Source organism: Penicillium pulvis (genome assembly GCF_028828015.1).
Source record: "Penicillium pulvis strain IBT 33274 chromosome Unknown contig_23_segment0_segment0, whole genome shotgun sequence".
Lineage (NCBI taxonomy): Eukaryota > Fungi > Ascomycota > Eurotiomycetes > Eurotiales > Aspergillaceae > Penicillium > Penicillium pulvis.
The window spans coordinates 2835031-2854558 of NW_026643075.1; the positions used below are offsets into that span (position 1 = coordinate 2835031).

The 19528-nt window shown below is 47.9% G+C and overlaps 6 protein-coding genes across 6 annotated transcripts; 3 read left to right on the forward strand and 3 right to left on the reverse strand.

Annotated features, from left to right (window-relative positions):
- Positions 1 to 123: 123 nt before the first annotated feature.
- N7503_005341 (wax synthase family protein) lies at positions 124 to 1449 on the forward strand (the record flags this gene model as incomplete). Its single annotated transcript, XM_057064888.1, has 2 exons — positions 124 to 884; positions 936 to 1449. The coding sequence occupies 2 exons, from the start codon at positions 124 to 126 to the stop codon at positions 1447 to 1449; spliced, it is 1275 nt and encodes a 424-aa protein (XP_056922631.1).
- A 256-nt stretch (positions 1450 to 1705) lies between these two features.
- N7503_005342 (DUF3638 and DUF3645 domain-containing protein) lies at positions 1706 to 4961 on the reverse strand (the record flags this gene model as incomplete). Its single annotated transcript, XM_057064889.1, has 2 exons — positions 1706 to 3003; positions 3059 to 4961. The coding sequence occupies 2 exons, from the start codon at positions 4959 to 4961 to the stop codon at positions 1706 to 1708; spliced, it is 3201 nt and encodes a 1066-aa protein (XP_056922632.1).
- An 87-nt stretch (positions 4962 to 5048) lies between these two features.
- N7503_005343 (uncharacterized protein) lies at positions 5049 to 11230 on the reverse strand (the record flags this gene model as incomplete). The annotated part of the gene is made up of 2 exons (XM_057064890.1): positions 5049 to 10876; positions 10930 to 11230. The coding sequence occupies 2 exons, from the start codon at positions 11228 to 11230 to the stop codon at positions 5049 to 5051; spliced, it is 6129 nt and encodes a 2042-aa protein (XP_056922633.1).
- A 2217-nt stretch (positions 11231 to 13447) lies between these two features.
- Positions 13448 to 15798, forward strand: N7503_005344 (uncharacterized protein; the record flags this gene model as incomplete). Its single annotated transcript, XM_057064891.1, has 3 exons — positions 13448 to 14864; positions 14921 to 15229; positions 15287 to 15798. 3 exons carry the CDS (start codon positions 13448 to 13450, stop codon positions 15796 to 15798), a joined length of 2238 nt encoding a protein of 745 aa, XP_056922634.1.
- Positions 15799 to 15959: 161 nt separating this feature from the next.
- On the reverse strand, positions 15960 to 18110 carry N7503_005345 (ferric reductase family protein; the record flags this gene model as incomplete). The annotated part of the gene is made up of 4 exons (XM_057064892.1): positions 17849 to 18110; positions 17305 to 17789; positions 17093 to 17252; positions 15960 to 17043 (listed from the first exon to the last, which is right to left on the reverse strand). The coding sequence occupies exons 1-4, from the start codon at positions 18076 to 18078 to the stop codon at positions 15960 to 15962; spliced, it is 1959 nt and encodes a 652-aa protein (XP_056922635.1). The 5' UTR covers positions 18079 to 18110.
- Positions 18111 to 18585: 475 nt separating this feature from the next.
- N7503_005346 (copper transporter family protein) lies at positions 18586 to 19132 on the forward strand (the record flags this gene model as incomplete). The annotated part of the gene is made up of 2 exons (XM_057064893.1): positions 18586 to 18971; positions 19030 to 19132. The coding sequence occupies 2 exons, from the start codon at positions 18586 to 18588 to the stop codon at positions 19130 to 19132; spliced, it is 489 nt and encodes a 162-aa protein (XP_056922636.1).
- Positions 19133 to 19528: the final 396 nt, after the last annotated feature.

Sequence of the window (19528 nt, forward strand, 5' to 3'; positions counted from 1 at the left end):
CGTTTAATGTGGGGGTTGATGCCTAAGGCGACCAACTCAGGTCTTTACAATCAGCACAAATAGGGGGCCGAATCTCCCATAATTCAGCTAAGGAATGATCCTAGTTCTGTTCCAGAAGGGAGAATGTACGGGCTGCACGAGACCACATCTGCAAACATAGTAGACTTTCTTGCTTTCTATCTGATCCAAGCACTCATTCCGACCACCGTCCTCGTCATCACTCCGAAGAAATCACCACTTCGCTTTCTCGCCATACCATGTATGATATGGATCGCCAACCGGTTCATGCTACCTTTTGCACCCGCAGGTAGTCCGACCTGGTGCCAGGCGATCTGCCAGCTCGTGATCATGGTTCTGCAAGCGATCAACATATTGTTGATCAATCCATTAGACCGCCAAGATCTGACCAAGGTGGTCCAAAACTCCCAGAGCATCATCTCGTACTTTTTTGCAGCAACTCGAGCTCTGATATTTACCCGCGGCTTCAATACCCCTTGGCAAGTGAAGAATATACCATCTCAGCCCCGTTACTACACGCGACGGGGTATGCAGGCACCCAGTCGATCTCGCTTCTTGCTTCGTCAATCTGCAATCTTCGCTTGGCAATATTTGGCCCTCGATGTCATTCAGACACTTTCGGCTCAGCAGGCTCCTACGAGCAGGGAGCTCTTGTCGAAGATTCAATGGAATTTGTCGTGTGGTGAGTGGGCTGAGCGAGCAGGTACACATCTAGCGATCTGGTTCGTGGTGAATAGACTCATCGGCGACTCTGCATATCGTCTCCTTTCCATCGCTAGTGTTGGCCTTGGAATTGACTCGCCCTCGGATTGGCCACCGGCTTGGGGGAGAATAAGTGAAGCATACACTCTTCGAAACTTTTGGGGGTAAGATATTGCTTTCTTTGTTTTTGTGGGGTTCTTCACTAACAGACCTAGTAAATTCTGGCACCAGTTTATGCGACAGCCTTTCTCGTCCTTGGGTAACTTCATCGCGCGAGATATTCTGGGCCTGGCTCGATCATCAGTCCTTGAACGATATGCCAATCTATTTGCTGTTTTCCTGATATCGAGTCTGTACCATGTTATTGTGGACCTGTTGCAAAGTGTTCCGCCTGAATATTCGGGATCGATCACTTTCTACACTGGCTTCGTCGTTGGAATTATCATCGAGGATTGTGTGCAGGAATTATGGGGTCGCTTCGGAGCTGAGAGATCTAATTCTGAGAAGAATGAGCCGGCTATGTGGCAGAGGATCCTCGGATTACTGTGGGTCATGACATGGCTTGCAATTACATCGACCTGGTACTTCACCCCGATGATCCAGTTGACTGGACCAGATGTGACTATGGTCCCGCTTAGCCTTTCGGGGGAGCTGGGTCTACCTACTTCCGGGACAGTTCTCTTATTCGCCGGTGTCGCCATATCGTGGATATTTGAAGCTGAGCTCTAACAAAGTCCGCGACCTTACACAATCAAATACTCACATGAAATGCAGTAATTCCATAGCTCTCTCATATAGTGTCATCAAGGATAGCGGCCTCGTCCCAACTACTTGGAGATGACCCCTTCTTGATGGATGGCTATCATTTTGGACTAAGTGGATGCAGGAGATAAGATTACTAGGAGACAATGAATACTTCAAGATATAGCAAAATAAGCAGGAAGAAGTACATTCAGCAAAACAGTATAGAACTAACAATCTGCGATCATATTTCCAGTGTCTCAAGATCCGCCTCGATGGATGCTATCGCTGATTCCTGGAAGTCGAGCGGAAATAGCAAGTGGCCACCGACGATTTTTCCAAGGTGTGTCCGGCCAATCTCCTGGCAGTCCTTTCTAATCTGGGACATAAGCACTTCGAGGAACTTGAGCGGGCTTTCGCTGAAGATTTTCTTCGCTCCCAGGATACCTTGCTTGATAAAACCATCCGCAGCGACAACGAATCCGGGTGGCGTCTTCACAGAAGCTACTCCTAGAAACTCACAAAGACTTGTGTACTCAGAGTATGATTCGAGGTACAACTGTCCAGAAAAGAGGTTGAGCTGTATCCGAAACAAATCAGGCATTGTGCCCCTGTCAACGTCTTCAGGGACAGTGTATAACGTGAGTCTATCTAATGAGGCGAATCCTTGGCTTTGGCGTGGCGCATATAAATGAAGACTGACGAATTCTGATTCACGTATCTCGGGCATCAAAATATTGGCCTCGAAGGGGCTGATAATCATCACGTGTGCCATATTCCTACTCACCAGGACCCACCTGACAGGCCGTTGGAAAGCATCAGCAATAAAAGTCGAGCCAGAGGGCACTTTGATCGTATTGAAAAAGTCTTTGGTAGCTAGGAGACTGGACGGAAATTGCGATACATCCAGGAACGAGGCTGCAGAGGTGTTGTGCAGCGTGTGGTACGCGGGCCTGTAAGCCTTGGAAGGCTTCTCAAGGACCCCCCTGACGACAAATGAAGCAATATGTGGATGAATTTGATGTGGTGCAGGGGTGGCACCCGGAGGCCTCTGTACCTGACGCTCGCTTTCAATCTCAGGCGCGAGTTCGCGCTCCTGTTCCTCCAGAAGGGTGGATAAGCCAGTGTCGAGACCTTCGAATTTCCGGCAGTGCTCCCCTATCAATTTCAGAGTCTCATTTTCACTAGAAAGGTATTCGCAGCTAGGTTTCTTTTGGTGGCCAGGACGATAACGCTGTTCAAGACTTTGGCATTCAGGCTCGAGGAACTGTTCGGCTTCTGTCGAAGTCAGGTTCTCGCTTTGACGATAGGATTGCCACAGTTCCTGTTGGCGCTCGAAACGGGTGCCCTGAACCGCCCAAAGGGGCACACTGCGCCTGATATCACTCCAAGTTTCAGAAACAGCCCACAGAAGGACGTCCGAGACATCGATATGTGAGTTCGAATCTTTGCCACGCAAGGCCAGGATATTTGACTCGACCTCTTTGGGAACGCAGAATACAACAGACTGTCCCTTGCCCAATTTCCTCATTCTCATACACGCTAAGATACTGTTAGTTCTAGACTTTGCCTCACATCAGATGTCAAAATGACATACCTTGCACCAATTTGTCTTTCGTGATGCCGGGACCGAGGGTGACTGCCGCACGATAATTGGTCGGGAGCTTCAAATCAATTCCCCTTGTATGTGCTTCGTCAAGGAAGACAAAGCACGCCTCCATCCGTCGTGCAAAAGGTGATATTTGCAAGAGTTCCACACGTCCACTTCGATCTAGGACGCAGATCTCGTCGTTTTGGTTCACGAAGACAACTGCTTGGATTGACCCTTGTTTTGTGAGCATGCTAAGCCAGTGCGCCGCCACGTCGTGATTACTGAGCTCCAGTATCTGTGCACCCACGTCCAGAATCACCTGAGCCGGAGGATCCAGACCCAGAACCAGATCCAGGATTGTCTGGGCATCTGATTTGCATGGCTGCGCGTGCTGCGGGATGTAGGCCACCGAATTCTCGTTCCGTAACAAATATTCAAGCACCAATGCGTTCGTGTGGTTTTGCTCCGGTAGATCGAGCTGAGAGACACTCAGCGGTAGAGTCTCCCGTGAATCATTCGTCCCACTGAATCCTACCGTAGGGTTTACCCTGATCTCACCAATATCCCAGCCAGATGCAGACAGCTTGTCGGGGAATTCTTTCATCTCTTTGGGGAAGACAATGTGTGTCAAAAAGTAGTCTATAGTAGCTTTCGAGAATCGCAGAGCAGGGGAAATTTGATCGGTAAAATGAGACCGATCATCCAGGTTGACACCCACAAGCTGGTGGTAGGTGTGTGGAAGCTCAAAAGAACTGTCGACCCACGCTCGGTACTCAGCATCTGCCTGGTCCGACTTGACCAAATGATTGAAGGCAAGGGATATATCGTCGTTGCTGAGTCCGGCATAGTAATAATTTAGACACGTCAGCATAATCACCACATCAGGGTGGCTGAATTCTGAACGAAGTGAAGGGTTATCCTTGGCTCGGTATGGTACACAAAGCCTTGTGGATGGATTCCGGCTCGGATCAGGCCCATAGTTGACGCGCCATCTCTTCTGACCCAAACAGAAGGCCAGAATGCCCCCAGCTAGCAGACCCCGCGTTAAAAGGAGGGAAGCTCGTGTGCTTTCACCCCAAAACCCTGCGGTGTCTTCTGACTCAACTGCAGCAATCTGCTCTGCTGTGAGGTCGGGTTCCATAATGTAATTCGACACAGCATCTCGAATGGGCTGAGCCTGCCGCGATATCGATAGAGATCCAAACCCATTCTCACATATGTGCCTCCCGATATATCCAATCAGAGCCTCTTCGGCATCATGATTGAGCAAGCGTACTCGTGGAAAGCCATTCCCCAATTGCTCGTTCACCTCAATAGATTCGGGGAATTCGGAGCGAACACGACTAGCATACTGTCGTACCAGATACAGTAGCTCTTGTATCATAACCCACCGTTGTGGGCTGAGTTCAACGGGCCGCTGAACTCCCATGGTATAGATCAATTCAAACTTGACGCTGAAATTCTCATCACTCTCGTCCACAATGTCACGGGCATGATTTTCAAACAGCTGCAAAGTGCGAAGTAGAGAACGTCCCACGGCGGATTTACCGGCTATTAAGCATTCGTGGCACATCAACTTCAATGATAGCATATGCTCAGGTTGAACAAGCAAAACACCGCCTTGAGAAATACATTCCTTGCACATGCGTTCAATTTCGTCTGCTTCCGCTTCTCCAAGTTTCAGAGAGCGTGCAATAGGCATGTGATAAACACGCCGACCCAAGAGACCACCCAGCTTCGTGACCAGCATTTGAAACATTTGTCGGGACTGCGGTTTGGCCACAAATACGCGAGCTAGACAAGATCCATTCGCAAAATCCGCCACTACCATAGGGACGATGACTGAAGATTTCCCCTCGCCCATATTCAGCTGCATGACTGCGTTCTTTCCAGGGGAAGAGTGCCTCATTGTCGCGGCAATTTGCTCTTGAATGCCACGTATCAGGATGCCATTTTCTATCTCCAATAGCAGAGTCTCTGGGAATTCAATCGGATTTCAATTGGTATGACCTGGGTTTTGGAGTTCTTTCAGTAGTTCATCCGGGTGTTTGACAAGGCTAGCAAGTCGTTTCGCCCGCTGCAGCTTCGTAATTGAGCACCCGTAAGTAATGAAACACATTTTCCAATCTATATCAAGTGGCCCCCATCGACGGCGCGACAGTTGTTCCAAAAGAAGGATTGGCGACAGCCTTGGACATTGCTGAATTTCGAGGGCTGTTGCGACCAGCTTTGACTTGAACAAATTTTTCGATATGAACCAGCTAGATTTCTCAGTGGAGGGACGAAGTTGAGACACAAGAGCGCTATTCATTTTGTCGACGTATCCAACACACGCGTTGAGGTATTCAAAGATCGCCGCCTTCATTTTACTAGGGTCCAGATCGATGTGGTACCCTTGTCTGGCATCTTTCAAAGAAGTGAAACTGCTTTTGAGCTGTTCGACGTACCGTCTCTCATAGTTGGATTTGGCCTGTACACCCAAATAGCTTAACAAAGCCGAAAGGTCGGGGGCTGCTTTATTTAATGACGACGATGCCACGAGAAATTCACTCAATCGCGGCTCTTCAATTTCGAGGATTGGCTGAGGGCCAAGTAAATCATCAAGAAGGACAAAGCCACGTTTTGATTGTGCCTTCTGAGTAGAGTGTGGTAGCTGGAATAAATGAGTCTCGACCTGTTCGACCGGTTGACTGCAAATGACATTCGCAAGATCGTTGATGTATTGTCTCAGATCTCTATTGTCGAGCCATATATTGAACAATTTGGAGACTTTAATGAAGATATTCTGTGCATCAAAATAATCATTTGTATTTAAGTTCACTGGCGAGGAGGGGTGTGAAGGTGATCTGGTGGGCCACTCGTTTTGGTAATGGAGCAACAAACTTTCCAAGACCAGCCCGCGATTTTGCCGCTGTAGCCTGTCCCTGCGTGATGTTAATTCATGATATGTCTCATATTTTTCGGGCGCAAGCTCCGACTCTGGGGTGGATAGACGCTGTTCCCATTCGATTCGACGACGAATGTCAGGTTGGGATATGACAAATCCCTCTGCTGGCAGAAATAGCGCTCTAGACGGCGGATTGGTCAAATTGAGGCCCGAAATCACAAAAATGGAAGCAATTGTCTCAAGGGCAATCATGTCAGGTTTCTTCGAGAAGGCGAGAACCGAGAGCCAACTCATGAGCTGGAATTTGCTGAAGCGGTGATTTCGTGTGCATGCGACGTGGTGAATACAACACCAATTACTGGCAAGGAAAGGTTTTGAATCCAACACCCACTCAGCATCGTACCTCAGTCTTTTAGTGTCAAATGGCGCGTGGGGACCCTGTACACTGGGAGATAAAGTGAGAAATTGCCATAGATGTGACGTCAACTCCTCGGGTTGAAGTCTGCGAATAGAAGGGATCTCGTCGTAAAGCATCTTACACAATAAGAAGCTTTGGGATCCTTCGGGAGATGTGCGGCTCTTGTCGAGACCATTGTAGATGCCGTCATACTTCTCCGTGTGATCCTCCGCGCCGAAGCCCGAGGTGCGGAATGAGGCCGTGCGGATCTGATCGCGCAGTAACAGTGTTTGCTCCACATGTGGAAGTGAGGGGTGGCTCAGTTCTGTCTCAGGTCGGAAGATTGCCATGCGACGATCTTGTTCCAGTATAGCCGCGACTTCTTCGCGAAACCCGTGGTGTTGGGAGAGACAGCCTAGGCCTTGTTGCCAGTGAACTCTCTGCATTTCTTGCACATTCGTAGGGTAGAACTCTCTGGCAGGAGTGAGGGATGCTATTTTCTCGAGAAGTGCGGTTTGTTCTGGCTCAAGCCTATCAAAAGATCTCAGGGAAGCGGACCGAAGTATAGATAACGCTTGCTCTGTCCCTGTCTTTCTGGGGAGCGGATCTGGCAAGCAAAATGACGTGAGAGCATGTAAGTATGTGAGAAATAGCTTGCTCTGTAAGCTTCCATTATCCAGAAGTCTCCCGAGATGATGATCGATGGAATATGCATGAATTTTGGTCGCAGCTTGCCAGCCGATCTCAACATGGACATGATTATCATTTCTAGCCCAAGACACGATCCCTTCAGGTATTAGGATCACTCGATCATGCGAGTCACCGTCCTTGAGCAGGAGCTTATTACGTAGCCCAATCAAGGAGTCGAAGGATTGGTTGTCATCGACTGACATGCCGGGATACTGTCGAGATTGGATCGCAGATGAATGTGACTTGAGAATAAATTCCAATCGAAGACGTGGCAGCTCGATATGCAGATCCAAGGTTGCTTCATCAAAAATGTAATGTACCTTCAATGCCTTTTCAACCGGCAAGAAGACTTTTGATAGCACAGTGGCCGTTTTGGATATGGCGCTGATTAAAACCGTCCCTTGTCTCTGAAGACTCCAGGTAACTTGAGAAGAGCTTCTCTGGAGCCGCCAGCTCTGACTAGATGTCAGCCATGGGGTTTTGGCAGGTCGGAATTCCACAAGGTCATCTGTGACTGAATACCAGTGCACGTAGTTCTCAACAAAGTCATCTGGAAAATCTCCAGCAAAAAGCCTTGACGGAAGAAGTTGCCAGACTTTTTCATTCTTTGATGCCTTGATTGTCAAGTCAAAATTGGTCAACCCCGGATCATACTCTTTTCCGACATGTACAGTATGATCCAAATACTGTGTTTGACAGGAAAATTGCATCCCTGGTGAGTTGCTTGGCATTACCTCCAATTGGGATTTCCCGAACAAAGTGCGATATGTTTCGTGGGATTCATAATCAGAAGGCAGGCGCGCAAGCGGGAGACCATCCACAAGCAGCTCGCCCGTCAAGAGGTTGTAATGCACCAGCATTCCTTCATTAGGCTCTGACGGGACTGACAATCGGGTAAGCAACCAATAGTTCACGTCATTCGATACCTTCGACCACTTCGAGGTAACGTCGTACGTTGCCCAGGCTGCTTTTATTGCCATGTCCATTCCCGGGTTCTTGCGCTGAACGATGCTCTCTGCGAGAACAACATGACTCCGATAACTCAGAACTTGCCACCGATGGTACAAAATATGAAGCACTGAGCCTGGTTGCGTTGTCAACGTGTTCCGTCCGTTCCAAATGACCAAAGAGCACTGCAGAAAGATCGAAATATCCAAATAGTCGACAAACATTGGGGCGATATTCTCCACATTGAATGTCTCTGCACAGACCAATGCGATATGGACGCTCTTTGCAACAAGACTGATTTTGTGAGTATCATCAATTGTCTCACTAGCCTTCGTTTTGACAAGCTTGACCCAGTGGAAAGCAGAGCGGCGGAGGTTTCCCAAGCACTCGAGGCACATCGCACGGACTTTCTGGGAAGGAGACAAAGACAGAATCTTTGAAGTCAAGCGGATGAGACTGTTGAACCCATGAATAGTCTCCCAATTATCTTTAATCCTCCCCATGGTCTCGTTGATTCGGGACAGTATATTCAGGGTGAATTCATCGTCGCACAAAATCGCATGCCCTTGTCTCAAAGATGTGCCTGCTTTTGATGGGCCCACTTGGTTGATGATTTGGTGCATAAATATTGCAGTTTCGACTTTCTTCATGTCCACCGATGGCATTGCCAGTTCTATCAGAATATTCTGCCATTGAATCTCTAGTCCAAGAGGCATGATTGCTAAGGCCTTATATTCTCCCAGGGACATGTTAGCTGGGGCATCACACTGTGTCGCAATGACAGTATTCGGTGACGGGCCATTTGGATCATTGGCAGGCCGGAACATATATCTTTGCAGCTTTGAGCTGTACGGTGGGAGCTTATAGGTGCAGGAAATCTCTGTTCGATCTGTCCTGTTCAAGTCGCTTACAAAACATGCTAAAGTATTGTCGTAGAATCGGAAATTCAGTCCGTTTTTGAGGCAGACATCATTCTCGGCCACATTGACTATCAATTTGTCGCGTCGGTGAGTTCTATCGTGAGGCTTTTCCTGTGAAAGAAGACTAATTCGCTGGTTTCGTCCGTGATTGTTTGAGTACGAAGAGAGACCTTGGTACGTCTCTGGACGGTGCACTGCTCTTGGTCTCTCTTCCATCGTGTATTTTGAGTTTAAGCAGTTGTGCAAAAAGAATACGGTGATGTCACGCCAGCTTGCAAAAGGTTCGGGTACCCTAAGCTCAAAAACGGTGGATTTAGCCCTCAACGGATCAGTCGGCAGAGGCCACTCGTGGATACTAATACCAATAGACTTGGCCTCTCTCACATAGTTCTCTTTGGGGCAATAATCGCTGTGAACACGTTCTCGAAGACTGAATCTCTTGTCCACAATGACTTCGTTGTATTGACATGCCGTCTCGGAAGCTTTTTGCATCAGGTCTTTGTAACGTTGTTGTTTCTCCCGAAGCTCGACCTTTTTTCTCGCCCTTTCTTGGACGGCATGTGCTTCAATGGTTGCAAGTAATTGCTGGTGCTCGTTAGACTGCTCAAAGTATCGAACAGCGAAACAGTTTGAAGTCCCGAAATCATGGAAAACATTCGAATTCTGACGTCTGAGGTGAGCATGACGTTGACTCAGGTACTCTTCAGCGCAAGCCAGTCTCGCCATTTGTGATCGAAAAGGCAGCAAGAGTGATTGGAAACAGTCGACAGGTATATATGCATCATACTCTCTCAAGTTATCATGGATGTGACTGGCAGATTTGTCACAGGCAATCCAAAGCTCCAAAATTGTGAGAAGCATAACTGATATGGCTTCTGGGTTATCTGAGTATAACGAAGAGGCTCGCTCAAAGTATTTAGTGATTAAAGCGCCAAGTTTACCGCAAGTTGCCTCGTCACCCTGGTGGACCTCCATCCATGCATTGAGACACGAAGCCACCCAATCCTCGAAGGCAGCAAGGTTGTACGCTTTGTAGTCAGAATCGTGGCAATCAAGGCAATACGGAAGCTCTGCTTGTTGGTATGTGATGAGCTTCGATTGTGGCAGGAAATCATCTCCGCGTAGGCGCTTGTTGCCTCGTTTTTCTATGCTCTTGAGGTAGCGGTCAAGGCAAGGGAGCGCACATTGGATATCTTGACGAAAGTCTAAATCACACAGCGGAGCCATTTCAACAATACTGGTTTCTTGGCTTCTGATAGTTTTCCATTGGCCTTCAATGACACCAGTTGTGCGTCTCAAGATCCCCTGAACCGACGAGAACCAGGCTGGCTCATTTGCCAAGTCAAGCTTCAGCAGTCGGCGAACAATCTTAGCGCTCATGAGGAAATGACTTTCTGAGCGCATTGCATTTGAAACTCTACCAACGATGAAGGCCAAAAAGAATATCATGAATTCTTTATACAGATCATCTGAGCCCTCTTCTTTAGACAACCTGCGAAAAGCCAACTGAAGGATTACGCGTACCAGAAGCCATAATGGGGATCGGCGCCATGGCGATCGGCAATTGAGCCACATCACTTCATCGCGAGTATTCTTTGAAATTTGTGCAGCTGTGACATCGGTACATCGAGGGCGGAGGATTGACATGAGCAGCTCCGTCACCATTTTTGGATGTGTGGTATCCCTGTCCTCATCGTGCTCCTCTTGAGCTTTCTTGACCTTTGGTTTGGTTCCAGCAACTGGCTGGTGACTCATCCGTGCGATTGTTTGGGCCATGATCTCTCGAAATCCGGGCTCATCAAAGGTATTCCTATCCATAAGCATGGCAGGGCCTGGGAAATCACGGCGCAGCCGGCCCACTGTTGACATAACCGACCCGTTGCGAGCTGATACTTCAAAGCACTCTATTTGTATCGCACCACGCTGGCAGCTCAAGAGGATGCCCGCATTCTGCTCGCGGACGTGAATGGGTAGAAAACCATCTAGTAGCTGATTAGGAATGGCCTGGATAAGCTGTAAAGTAGAGAGCACTTACTCTGAATTGGCAGCTCTGTTAGACTCTTCATGAGCTGCTCTTCATCAACTTCACCGTAAGAATTATGCGCTTGTCTCAGGCGAGTGATCATCTCAATGACTCTAGGCATAACAGTATCATCTGCGGTCAGAACATAACCACTGAAGCTGCGGAGTGCATCAATGACGCTGTTGAGCAGAAGGTTTTCATGTCTCGCGTTGTAATCATCTGCCTGTGGAAGCTTTGGCGGAAGAAATAAGTGGTGAAATAGGTACAAACTCTCCTCTAACGTCAGAGACATAAGTGAAGAAGCCTCCTCCATGATCTGGAGATTCTGAGAGGGACGTTTGTAGTTCAAATTTGTTTGATTTTGGAGTCAGTTGTTAGTCGATGTCTGTGTTGAGTCGTTGGGTGAGGAGAGATTTTGTGAGCGACTAGAGAGCTTGAAATAAGAAATTTGGAGCAGCAGGCTGAACTCCAGTCTACAAACTATACTGCCTTGCAATACCACAGAATATGCCTTGCTGCATGCGTTTTGGGGCCGTTTGTACAAACGGAAAAAGAAAAGCCACCTACAACGTGAGCGGCGCTTATCGCCCTATCTTTACAGGTTGATCACATCACTCCGGCGTAGCAGAATATGTGAGCGAATCATTCATGACCACATCTATCACCAACCATGCAAGCAAACTTATCACTAGATTAGGTGTCCAACTGTTGGCGCCGGTGTTGGGCCTGGAACATTTGACTATGCCTACTTGGGTAGGTGGGTCTGACTCACAGATATCGATGTTTGGAAGCGCCAAGTTATGGAGGCTGAAATTATCCTCGTCCAGCAGTTCATCATAAGTGAAAGAAAGCGGGATCTAAAGTGCGAGGATCACCTTTCTGCGGACAGAGATAGACTTTGGGGCCTGATGATCATCCTAATCGGGACTAGTCCATGTTCCTATCTACCTTATTTCAGCAGGCACTACAGCTTGGCCTCTTCCGTAAATTTATGAACTACTTCTTCCACTATCGTACGCTCCTTAGTACGTTACTAGAGCCTCTTACCAGTCAGCATTAAGGATGACAGCGACTACTTCAACCAATATCAAGACCCGATTTCTGGTAATATCCGATACACACGGGCTCGACAGTCTACCAGACTCCGTATCAGGCCAATATGCAGATGTCGCGATTCACTGCGGGGATTTTACTACAGAGTCCAAGATTGCGGAGTACCGGGCCTGCATCCGATTGCTACAGTCCGTAAATGCTCCCCTCAAACTCGTGATAGCCGGGAATCACGACTTCACACTGGATATCCCAGCATTCCAGGAAATATTGGCGGAGTATCGGCCGCCTCTCGACCCTACTTTGGTTGAGCAAGTATATGGCTGTTATGGGAATGCCAAATGCATTCTCAATGAATCCGCTGGCATCAGTTTCCCCGACGAAGGTACTCACTCTTTTCGTCTTGGAAATGGTGCGTTTTTGACCGTGTACGCTAGCCCGTACACACCAACTCTGGGTAGCTGGGGCTTTCAATATCATCCAGATCAGGGACACAAGTTCTCTAGGTACAATGTTGATGTTGTCATGACACATGGTCCGCCAAAAGGCATTCTGTATTATACTTACTCTGGTGAGAGAGCAGGCTGCCAATACCTTTTTGAGGCGATACGTCGGGCCCGGCCTCGGATACATTGCTTTGGGCGCATTCACGAAGGATGGGGTGCGAAGCTCATTACTCGGCGTCACAAAACTAGTCAGAGGCCTTGTCACCTGACTGATATTGATAACGGAAGCTCTGTGCTTATAGACAAACTCTATACCTTGACTTCTAAGAGTCTTTCTTTTACAAACCACTGCTCTGAGGACCCAGCCCAGCTAAAATATGGTTCCCAAACACTTTTTGTTAATGCTTCAATTCAAGGAGCGGAAGATTTTCCGATACAACCACCGTCCACGGGTGGCTCGTTGATATTGAATTTCCACTTGCAAGTGGACTGGAAAACTGTCAATCTAAGACAGTAATAGACAATTAATCCCCATTACTTGCAAGTGGCCTGGCATTCTTTTAACTCGTTAACAATTGAGATATCTCGAACAAATCGACTTGCACTTTGAACTTAATCAGATCCACTAGAGTCAACTTAGATATACCTTCAAGAACCTCCGAAGCAGATGGGGATGAAAGAGAGAAGAAGCGGAAAAAGAATGAACGAGGTTATATAAGCCGCTATCGAGCACTCATACCTCAGCAATAAAATGTCTATCTAGGTTAATATCAAGAGTACTGCTTCGTCGATGGTCTGCCCATACTGTATCCATGGATACATCGGGTGTTTTCGGGATATCCGCAAATCCCGGGTGGACACGGAAATATGATTACTTAGCAACAACTATTTTCATTGCTTCCATCAGCTTTCGAAACGACGAAATATCGCTTCTCGTGGTGGTCATTGAATGGTAGTTCCAATACCATCATGAAATTTGGCTCATAAGATCTCCATCAATATCTATTCGATGGCTACAGTCAAAGTAGGACAAAATGTCCAACAGCTTGCCATCTAGAACATTGACACATGCTACCCCACAGCGTCGCCAGAACAGTAGCTGTGATCCCTGTCGCCGATCAAAGCGTCGCTGTACCTTTCCACTGGTTACATTTGACAGTTCCAGCCCGGCCTGCACACACTGCCAGCGCTTAGGACATACCTGCACCTTCAATTTTGCCACATCACGCCTGGACAAAAGATCGAGCAGAAAGCAGCGAAAGCGACACGATAATTCGGAGCATACAACAAATGATTATGACATCTCAGAGATAGCAAAGTACCCCGGACCTCTGAATGGAGACAATCTGTTTGAAAAGTGGCTCAACCTTGACAATGATTCCTCAAATAACGAAGCAGAGTCGTCAAACCAAAACTACCCGGATTCCATTTCTGGCCCGGAATCCGTGTCAAAGTATGGATATCAGCATGTTAAACAGATGACCTTAGCCCCAAGGTACTTACGCAAAAACCACCCCGTTCTACCTTTAGGCGTGGGCTCAATGCTTGGAATCTCACGACGAAGCCCGATATATCTACTGAACTCGAAGCTCGATACAGCAATCTTGGAGACGCGCCTGGCACGAATCTTCGAGATAGTTGTCAATGGATGCGCTTCAAGATATCTAGACTACGATTGCAATTTGTATGCAACGCAAAATCGGTATCAGATAGAAGACAGCACCATCTCCACGAGCTCCGCCTCACCTGAATCAGATGCTGCTTCGACGGAGAGCTGGGAGGTTCCTACGCCTTCAGGCTCAAAGTGTCAAGAGGATAATGCTTCAACACAACTGCAGCTCAACACTGATAGGATGGCCACCAAACCGGCCATTCGAGAGGATTCCTGCAACATGACCTTGGTCGGTTCCGCACGCTTCTTGGATCATCTGGCAGGCCTTTACGGCAATAAGTTAGGACTGGCTGCACGAAATCAGTCCGACGCAGCTTTACACGCTGTTCTTCGAGTATTCGCGCTGCAGTGGATTCCTTTACCACATTCCTCCTCTGGTACTGGACCGTCATCAGATCATGATTCCTGCTTGGACGCGTACACTGATGCGTGGTTCAATGCAAGATCACAGATTATGGCCAGCCAGCATATCCGATCGTTCCGGATTGTGCTTGCAATTCTATTGTTTGATGGCATTGCTATCCCGATCAAAGCTTACGCCAGTCTGGGATTTGCTGGGATCGAGCACGAATTCCTCGATATTGGCCTTGGAAGTCTTTGCATTTTAGACAAACTTGTCATGCAATACTGTGCTACATTGGGACCCTTTTCCAGATATGCCGTTCTGGCAGAAGCCAGTCTAAGCCTTGTTCGTTGGTGTGGATATATACGTGATTTGGGAGCGGCACTCACTGCAAGCCACGAGTGCAAAATTCCGGCTCTTTTCGCACGTGAGAACGGTTCGTTCGAGTAATTTTGTCGTCATATGAAGAACTACTGGGTCTGACATTTTTAGGACAAACCCAAAATAGTACGGTTCCAGGACAGCCTGTCTACCATAGTCTACAGGATATAGACAGCAAGGACCCTTCTATATGCCATGGAGCAACTGTGCGGTCTTTCTGTATCTGGCGGCAAATCATAGATGTCAGAGGAGCTCTTCTGAAGCTAGATGATATAAGCTCCGGCATTCCACTTGAAACTTGCAATGCGATACACCAAGCAGTGGACGCTGTCCAGGAGTTCGATGATACTTTTCAACCTTTCATGCAGGACTGCACCGATTCCTTTGGGGGTCTGTCTCTCGCTCGGAGAATATCTGTTGGTGAGTAGAATCATTCCAGTCACTTTCTTTCTAAAATATATCTGACAGCTTGTATAGCTTCTATGATCTCATTCTGGAGCCTTGGTGTTCTTGTTCTCGCTGATTCACTCATGCCATTCACCGAGAAAATCAATCAATATTGTGATCTAGGCCTTTTGTCACGTATGCAGTTGTGCCGTGAGGTCGCTGTCTCATCAATGACACAAATCATGGAAGCCGTGTCTGCACTACCGACCGAGGCTAATCTGAACATTCAGAACAGCCTTGGTTCCGAAGTTCCGATCATTGCATATCACGTTACTCCTAGTCTTATGACTTCGGCACTTGCAAAGGCCGTGGAGCATAGTATTCATTTGCACGTTTCGAACGACTACAGCTTAGAAGATCCGCTAATGGACGCGACCTTCCTTGGTTGTGATGACGTTGGAGATCACAGAATCGACACGCTCGTTAAGGGACTTCTTTCTCTTGAAGCAACTATTGGAGGATCTCAGGTGGGCGGGATTGCCTTCCAATCCTTGATGGAGAGATATGGGGATATCATATCCGAATCCTGGTCTTGTGATTAGTATGTACGATATATAGACAAAGCTGAAGCTACGGATAAATCAACAGAACAATCTTCACTATTGAAATGTATATTGATTGATGGGTATTCATTCATGTCGTGTCATTATTAACATATGTTCATGTCCTGTACAAAATAAAATGCAATCATACGCGGTGATAATCACCATGCAAAGCTCTCAGCATGCAAATAAACCCCCTCAGCCCCAGTTCCCTTATTTGAACCGCGCTCCTCGCTAACTGTAGCCACCGTGTTTCTGACATTGCTAACCAGTCCTAAGGGCCCACAGACTGCGACACCGGTCTCACCCCTGGCATGATCCAACAATTCCCAGAGCAAGGGTTTCAACGTCGGTCGCCCAGATGTATAGCTCGAGGCCGGTATTGGCACGGAAGTCTCCGCTGTGTCTTGAGGAATAGAGGTTGAAATGACATCCTTTGTATCTTCTGACTTGACAATTGTATCAGGAAGCACTTGGAGACTTGAAGAACCGAGACCACTGCAACAGCATGGCCCTTCCGTGTTCTTGCACGGGCAACCGATCTTCTTCTCTGATGGCTCGGATGGCTCAGCATCGCAGGTAACAAAGAAGCGTACCTCGGCTTCGATACCAGCGCTGGTAAGAGATTCCATTGCTTGCTGTAATTCATCGGCGACCCACTCTGTACAGGACACAGTTCGGACCACCCAAACAAACACCAAGCGTCGGACAGGAAGTTTCTGGGTCTTCACTCTGTGCGCAATGTCGAGGAGGATAGACAACGTGAATGTAATACCAGTTGACCCGGAGATGAGGAGGACGGTGTCGAAGGCAGCGAAATCAGATTGGGACCCTCCGTATGGTCCACCGATGAGGGAGAGGTGTTGCCCTGCAATTTGAACAGTTCGGGAATCCTCGGTCTTTTCAAGTAGATTAGCCGAGGAGGACTGGGCAGAGTCAAGTAGTCGCCGAGTAAAGCCGCGGTGGGCTCTTAGAAGGAACACGAGGTCATTTTTGTGAGATGAAGGAGTTGAAAGAATGGTAGCTGGGTGTGACTGTCCAAGTCCCAGCTTCGGAATCGACAGGAAGACGTGTTGTCCTGGGCCCCACTTCTTGATTCGGGGGGAAGCAATGCGGATTTTTGTGACATCACCAGGAAGCTCGGTGATAGTAGCCTTCGCTGGCTTTGCATTGACATATGTGAAGATGATAGTCCGAAGCAGGCGGTCGAGGATGAAGATGCCGACACCAATCCAAGCGTATATTCTAATACGGATTAGAAGCTTAAACGAGGCTGTGGTGAAAGAATACATACCTTGAACTCAAAGCGGTGGATGGCAAGTGATAGAAAATAGCGACGACAAGGCCAATAAAGGTTATGATATGTTGAGCCACGAAAATCTCATATCGCCAGTTGCGGATCGGCGCAGTTGCAGACAACACCAACCATACAAGAATCATCCAAGTCGCAAAGCCTTTTTCACTGTTAGCCAAAATCCGACGCAGAATGGAGATGGTCAATTATACCTGTAGGAATGCAGCTATCGGTGTCAAATTCAAGCTTCATCACACCATACTTGTGCCATCCATACGTTTGAACAGCACCGTGGATAGTGGCAGTCAACAGCATGACTCGGGCCACCCAACGATGTAAGATCTGCAGACGCTCATATGACATACCCACGGCATATCCAATCAAATTCCGCTTTCCAGCCAGAAGAAGGACCAACGGGAATTGGGCAATGGTAAGCCAACCCGCCCGAATGCTTTGAGCTTGCCAATACTGTGCACCAGGATAGTCCCATTCATAAAACTGCAGGCCCATGATGTACCCAAAATATCCTAAGATAAGTACAATAGATCCAATAGTGGGGATCCGAAGCCATGAGTTCGTGAAAGTGAGTTGGTGATAAGATATTTCCCGAAACACTGCTGTACAGCCTGCCAATGCGGACGTGACTGGGTTAGAAGGACTAGCAGGCCGGGCGCGATTTGCTGCCGCAGCGCGCAATCTACATAGCCAATGCATTAGTGGATGGATCCCTCTATAACAGGTTTGGTGATGACTGACCGTAACTTGAGTAAGGCCCATTGTGTCCAGTGGGCTATACCCACAAGCACGATCACAATGACAATGCCGTACCAAAAGGCGCGAGCAATAGCATAATCTGTTTGCTGGAGGGTCGTGTCATCCAACAAGGCATCTAGGAAATCTGACGCCACAGTAGAATTTGACATGTCCAGTCCCTCATCTGTGAGGTCGGGACCCCCAGACATGCCTGAGTCCATATCCATATCCATCTTGGCGGAACAAGAACGTTAGGAATCGGAAAAATTGGTGGAAAATGAGAAGATGCTGGCTGTCAGATGGGACGATCCATCCTCGATTAATAATATCTGCACCCAGAAGACATGATACGAGACCAGGTGGGTCCATTGTCCGTGTCGGATAGTGAAGCTTGACATTATCAAGCCTTTTCAAGCCTTTTTCTGCTATCCTTGCCGTTTTGGGATTAGTGTTGAGCACATTTGCGGGAGTTTGATATTCGGCCAATCACAACCAAGAAACATTGCGCGGATTCACGGAATTCAACCTTGGAAACATCTTCAAACTTCTAAATTGATATCTACTCGAAATCTGCCCCTCGAATCTGCTCGTCCACGTGTCGCGTTATTCTGCCGCAAGGGATGACTTCGGGAACTTCCCCATTTTTTCTCTAATTCTACTCACTGCGTTCATAGGGGAGATTCACAATCTATCCAGGCTGATCTTCTAATTAAAATCGGACTTGGTTGGTCTCCTTCAAGATGGACATGTCTACGGCCACCACCACCTCTTCCAGCATGACAATGTCATCCACCTCCTCATCCGACATGAGCATGTCCGATATGGCATTCAACACCAACAACCTCTCCGCAATTCTTTTCTCCCAGTCGTGGATGCCAACGACTACTGCGGGCTATGTTGGCTCATGGTTCTTTCTCTTCTTCCTTACCGTGATTTGGCGGGCCTCGGCTGCGATGCTATCCAAGCTCGACGTGTTCTGGGCTGCGAAGAACGCAAGGTACTCGATTCTCATCAATGGTGGTCAAGATCAACCCACACAAACGGATCTCGTGACTGCATGGCGGCTGTCGGTCAATCTGCCTCGAGCGGCACTACGAATGGTTCATCAAGGCATCGCATATTTACTGTAAGCCGATTCTCCCCTCCACCTGAACCCGCTTCTCCTTGCTAACTTGTTCGTTTAGCATGATCGCAGTGATGACCATGAATGTTGGGTTTTTCTTCGCGGTGCTGGTCGGTTACTTCTTTGGAGAACTGGTGTTTGGCCGTGTCTCACGATCGGACTAATTCCGAATAATATTTGCTGTTATGTACATATGAGCGTTCTCTGCTTTTAGCGATGCATGGACACGACCTGAATCACGATGTTTTCAGTAACAATTATCTGTCTTGATAGTATCATGGACACTCTATCATGCGGTGATCTAATCTTATATTTTGCTTTACTAAAAATACATCATGCACGGGCTGTAATACATGGGGTGTCTAGAAGACACCACGGTAAGAGCAATGGGGAAATAGTTCAGAGGGCTTCGGTCTTGTAGACCCAAATTACGCGTCTGTTCGGTTTCCATTCAGTTCGCAGCTGGGCAGATGCACGGGTGCCTAGATACCCAAATACCAACATACAGTCTCCCAATGGCCTCGTCTCCACTTCATCCCGCGTCCGACGCCAAGGCGGTC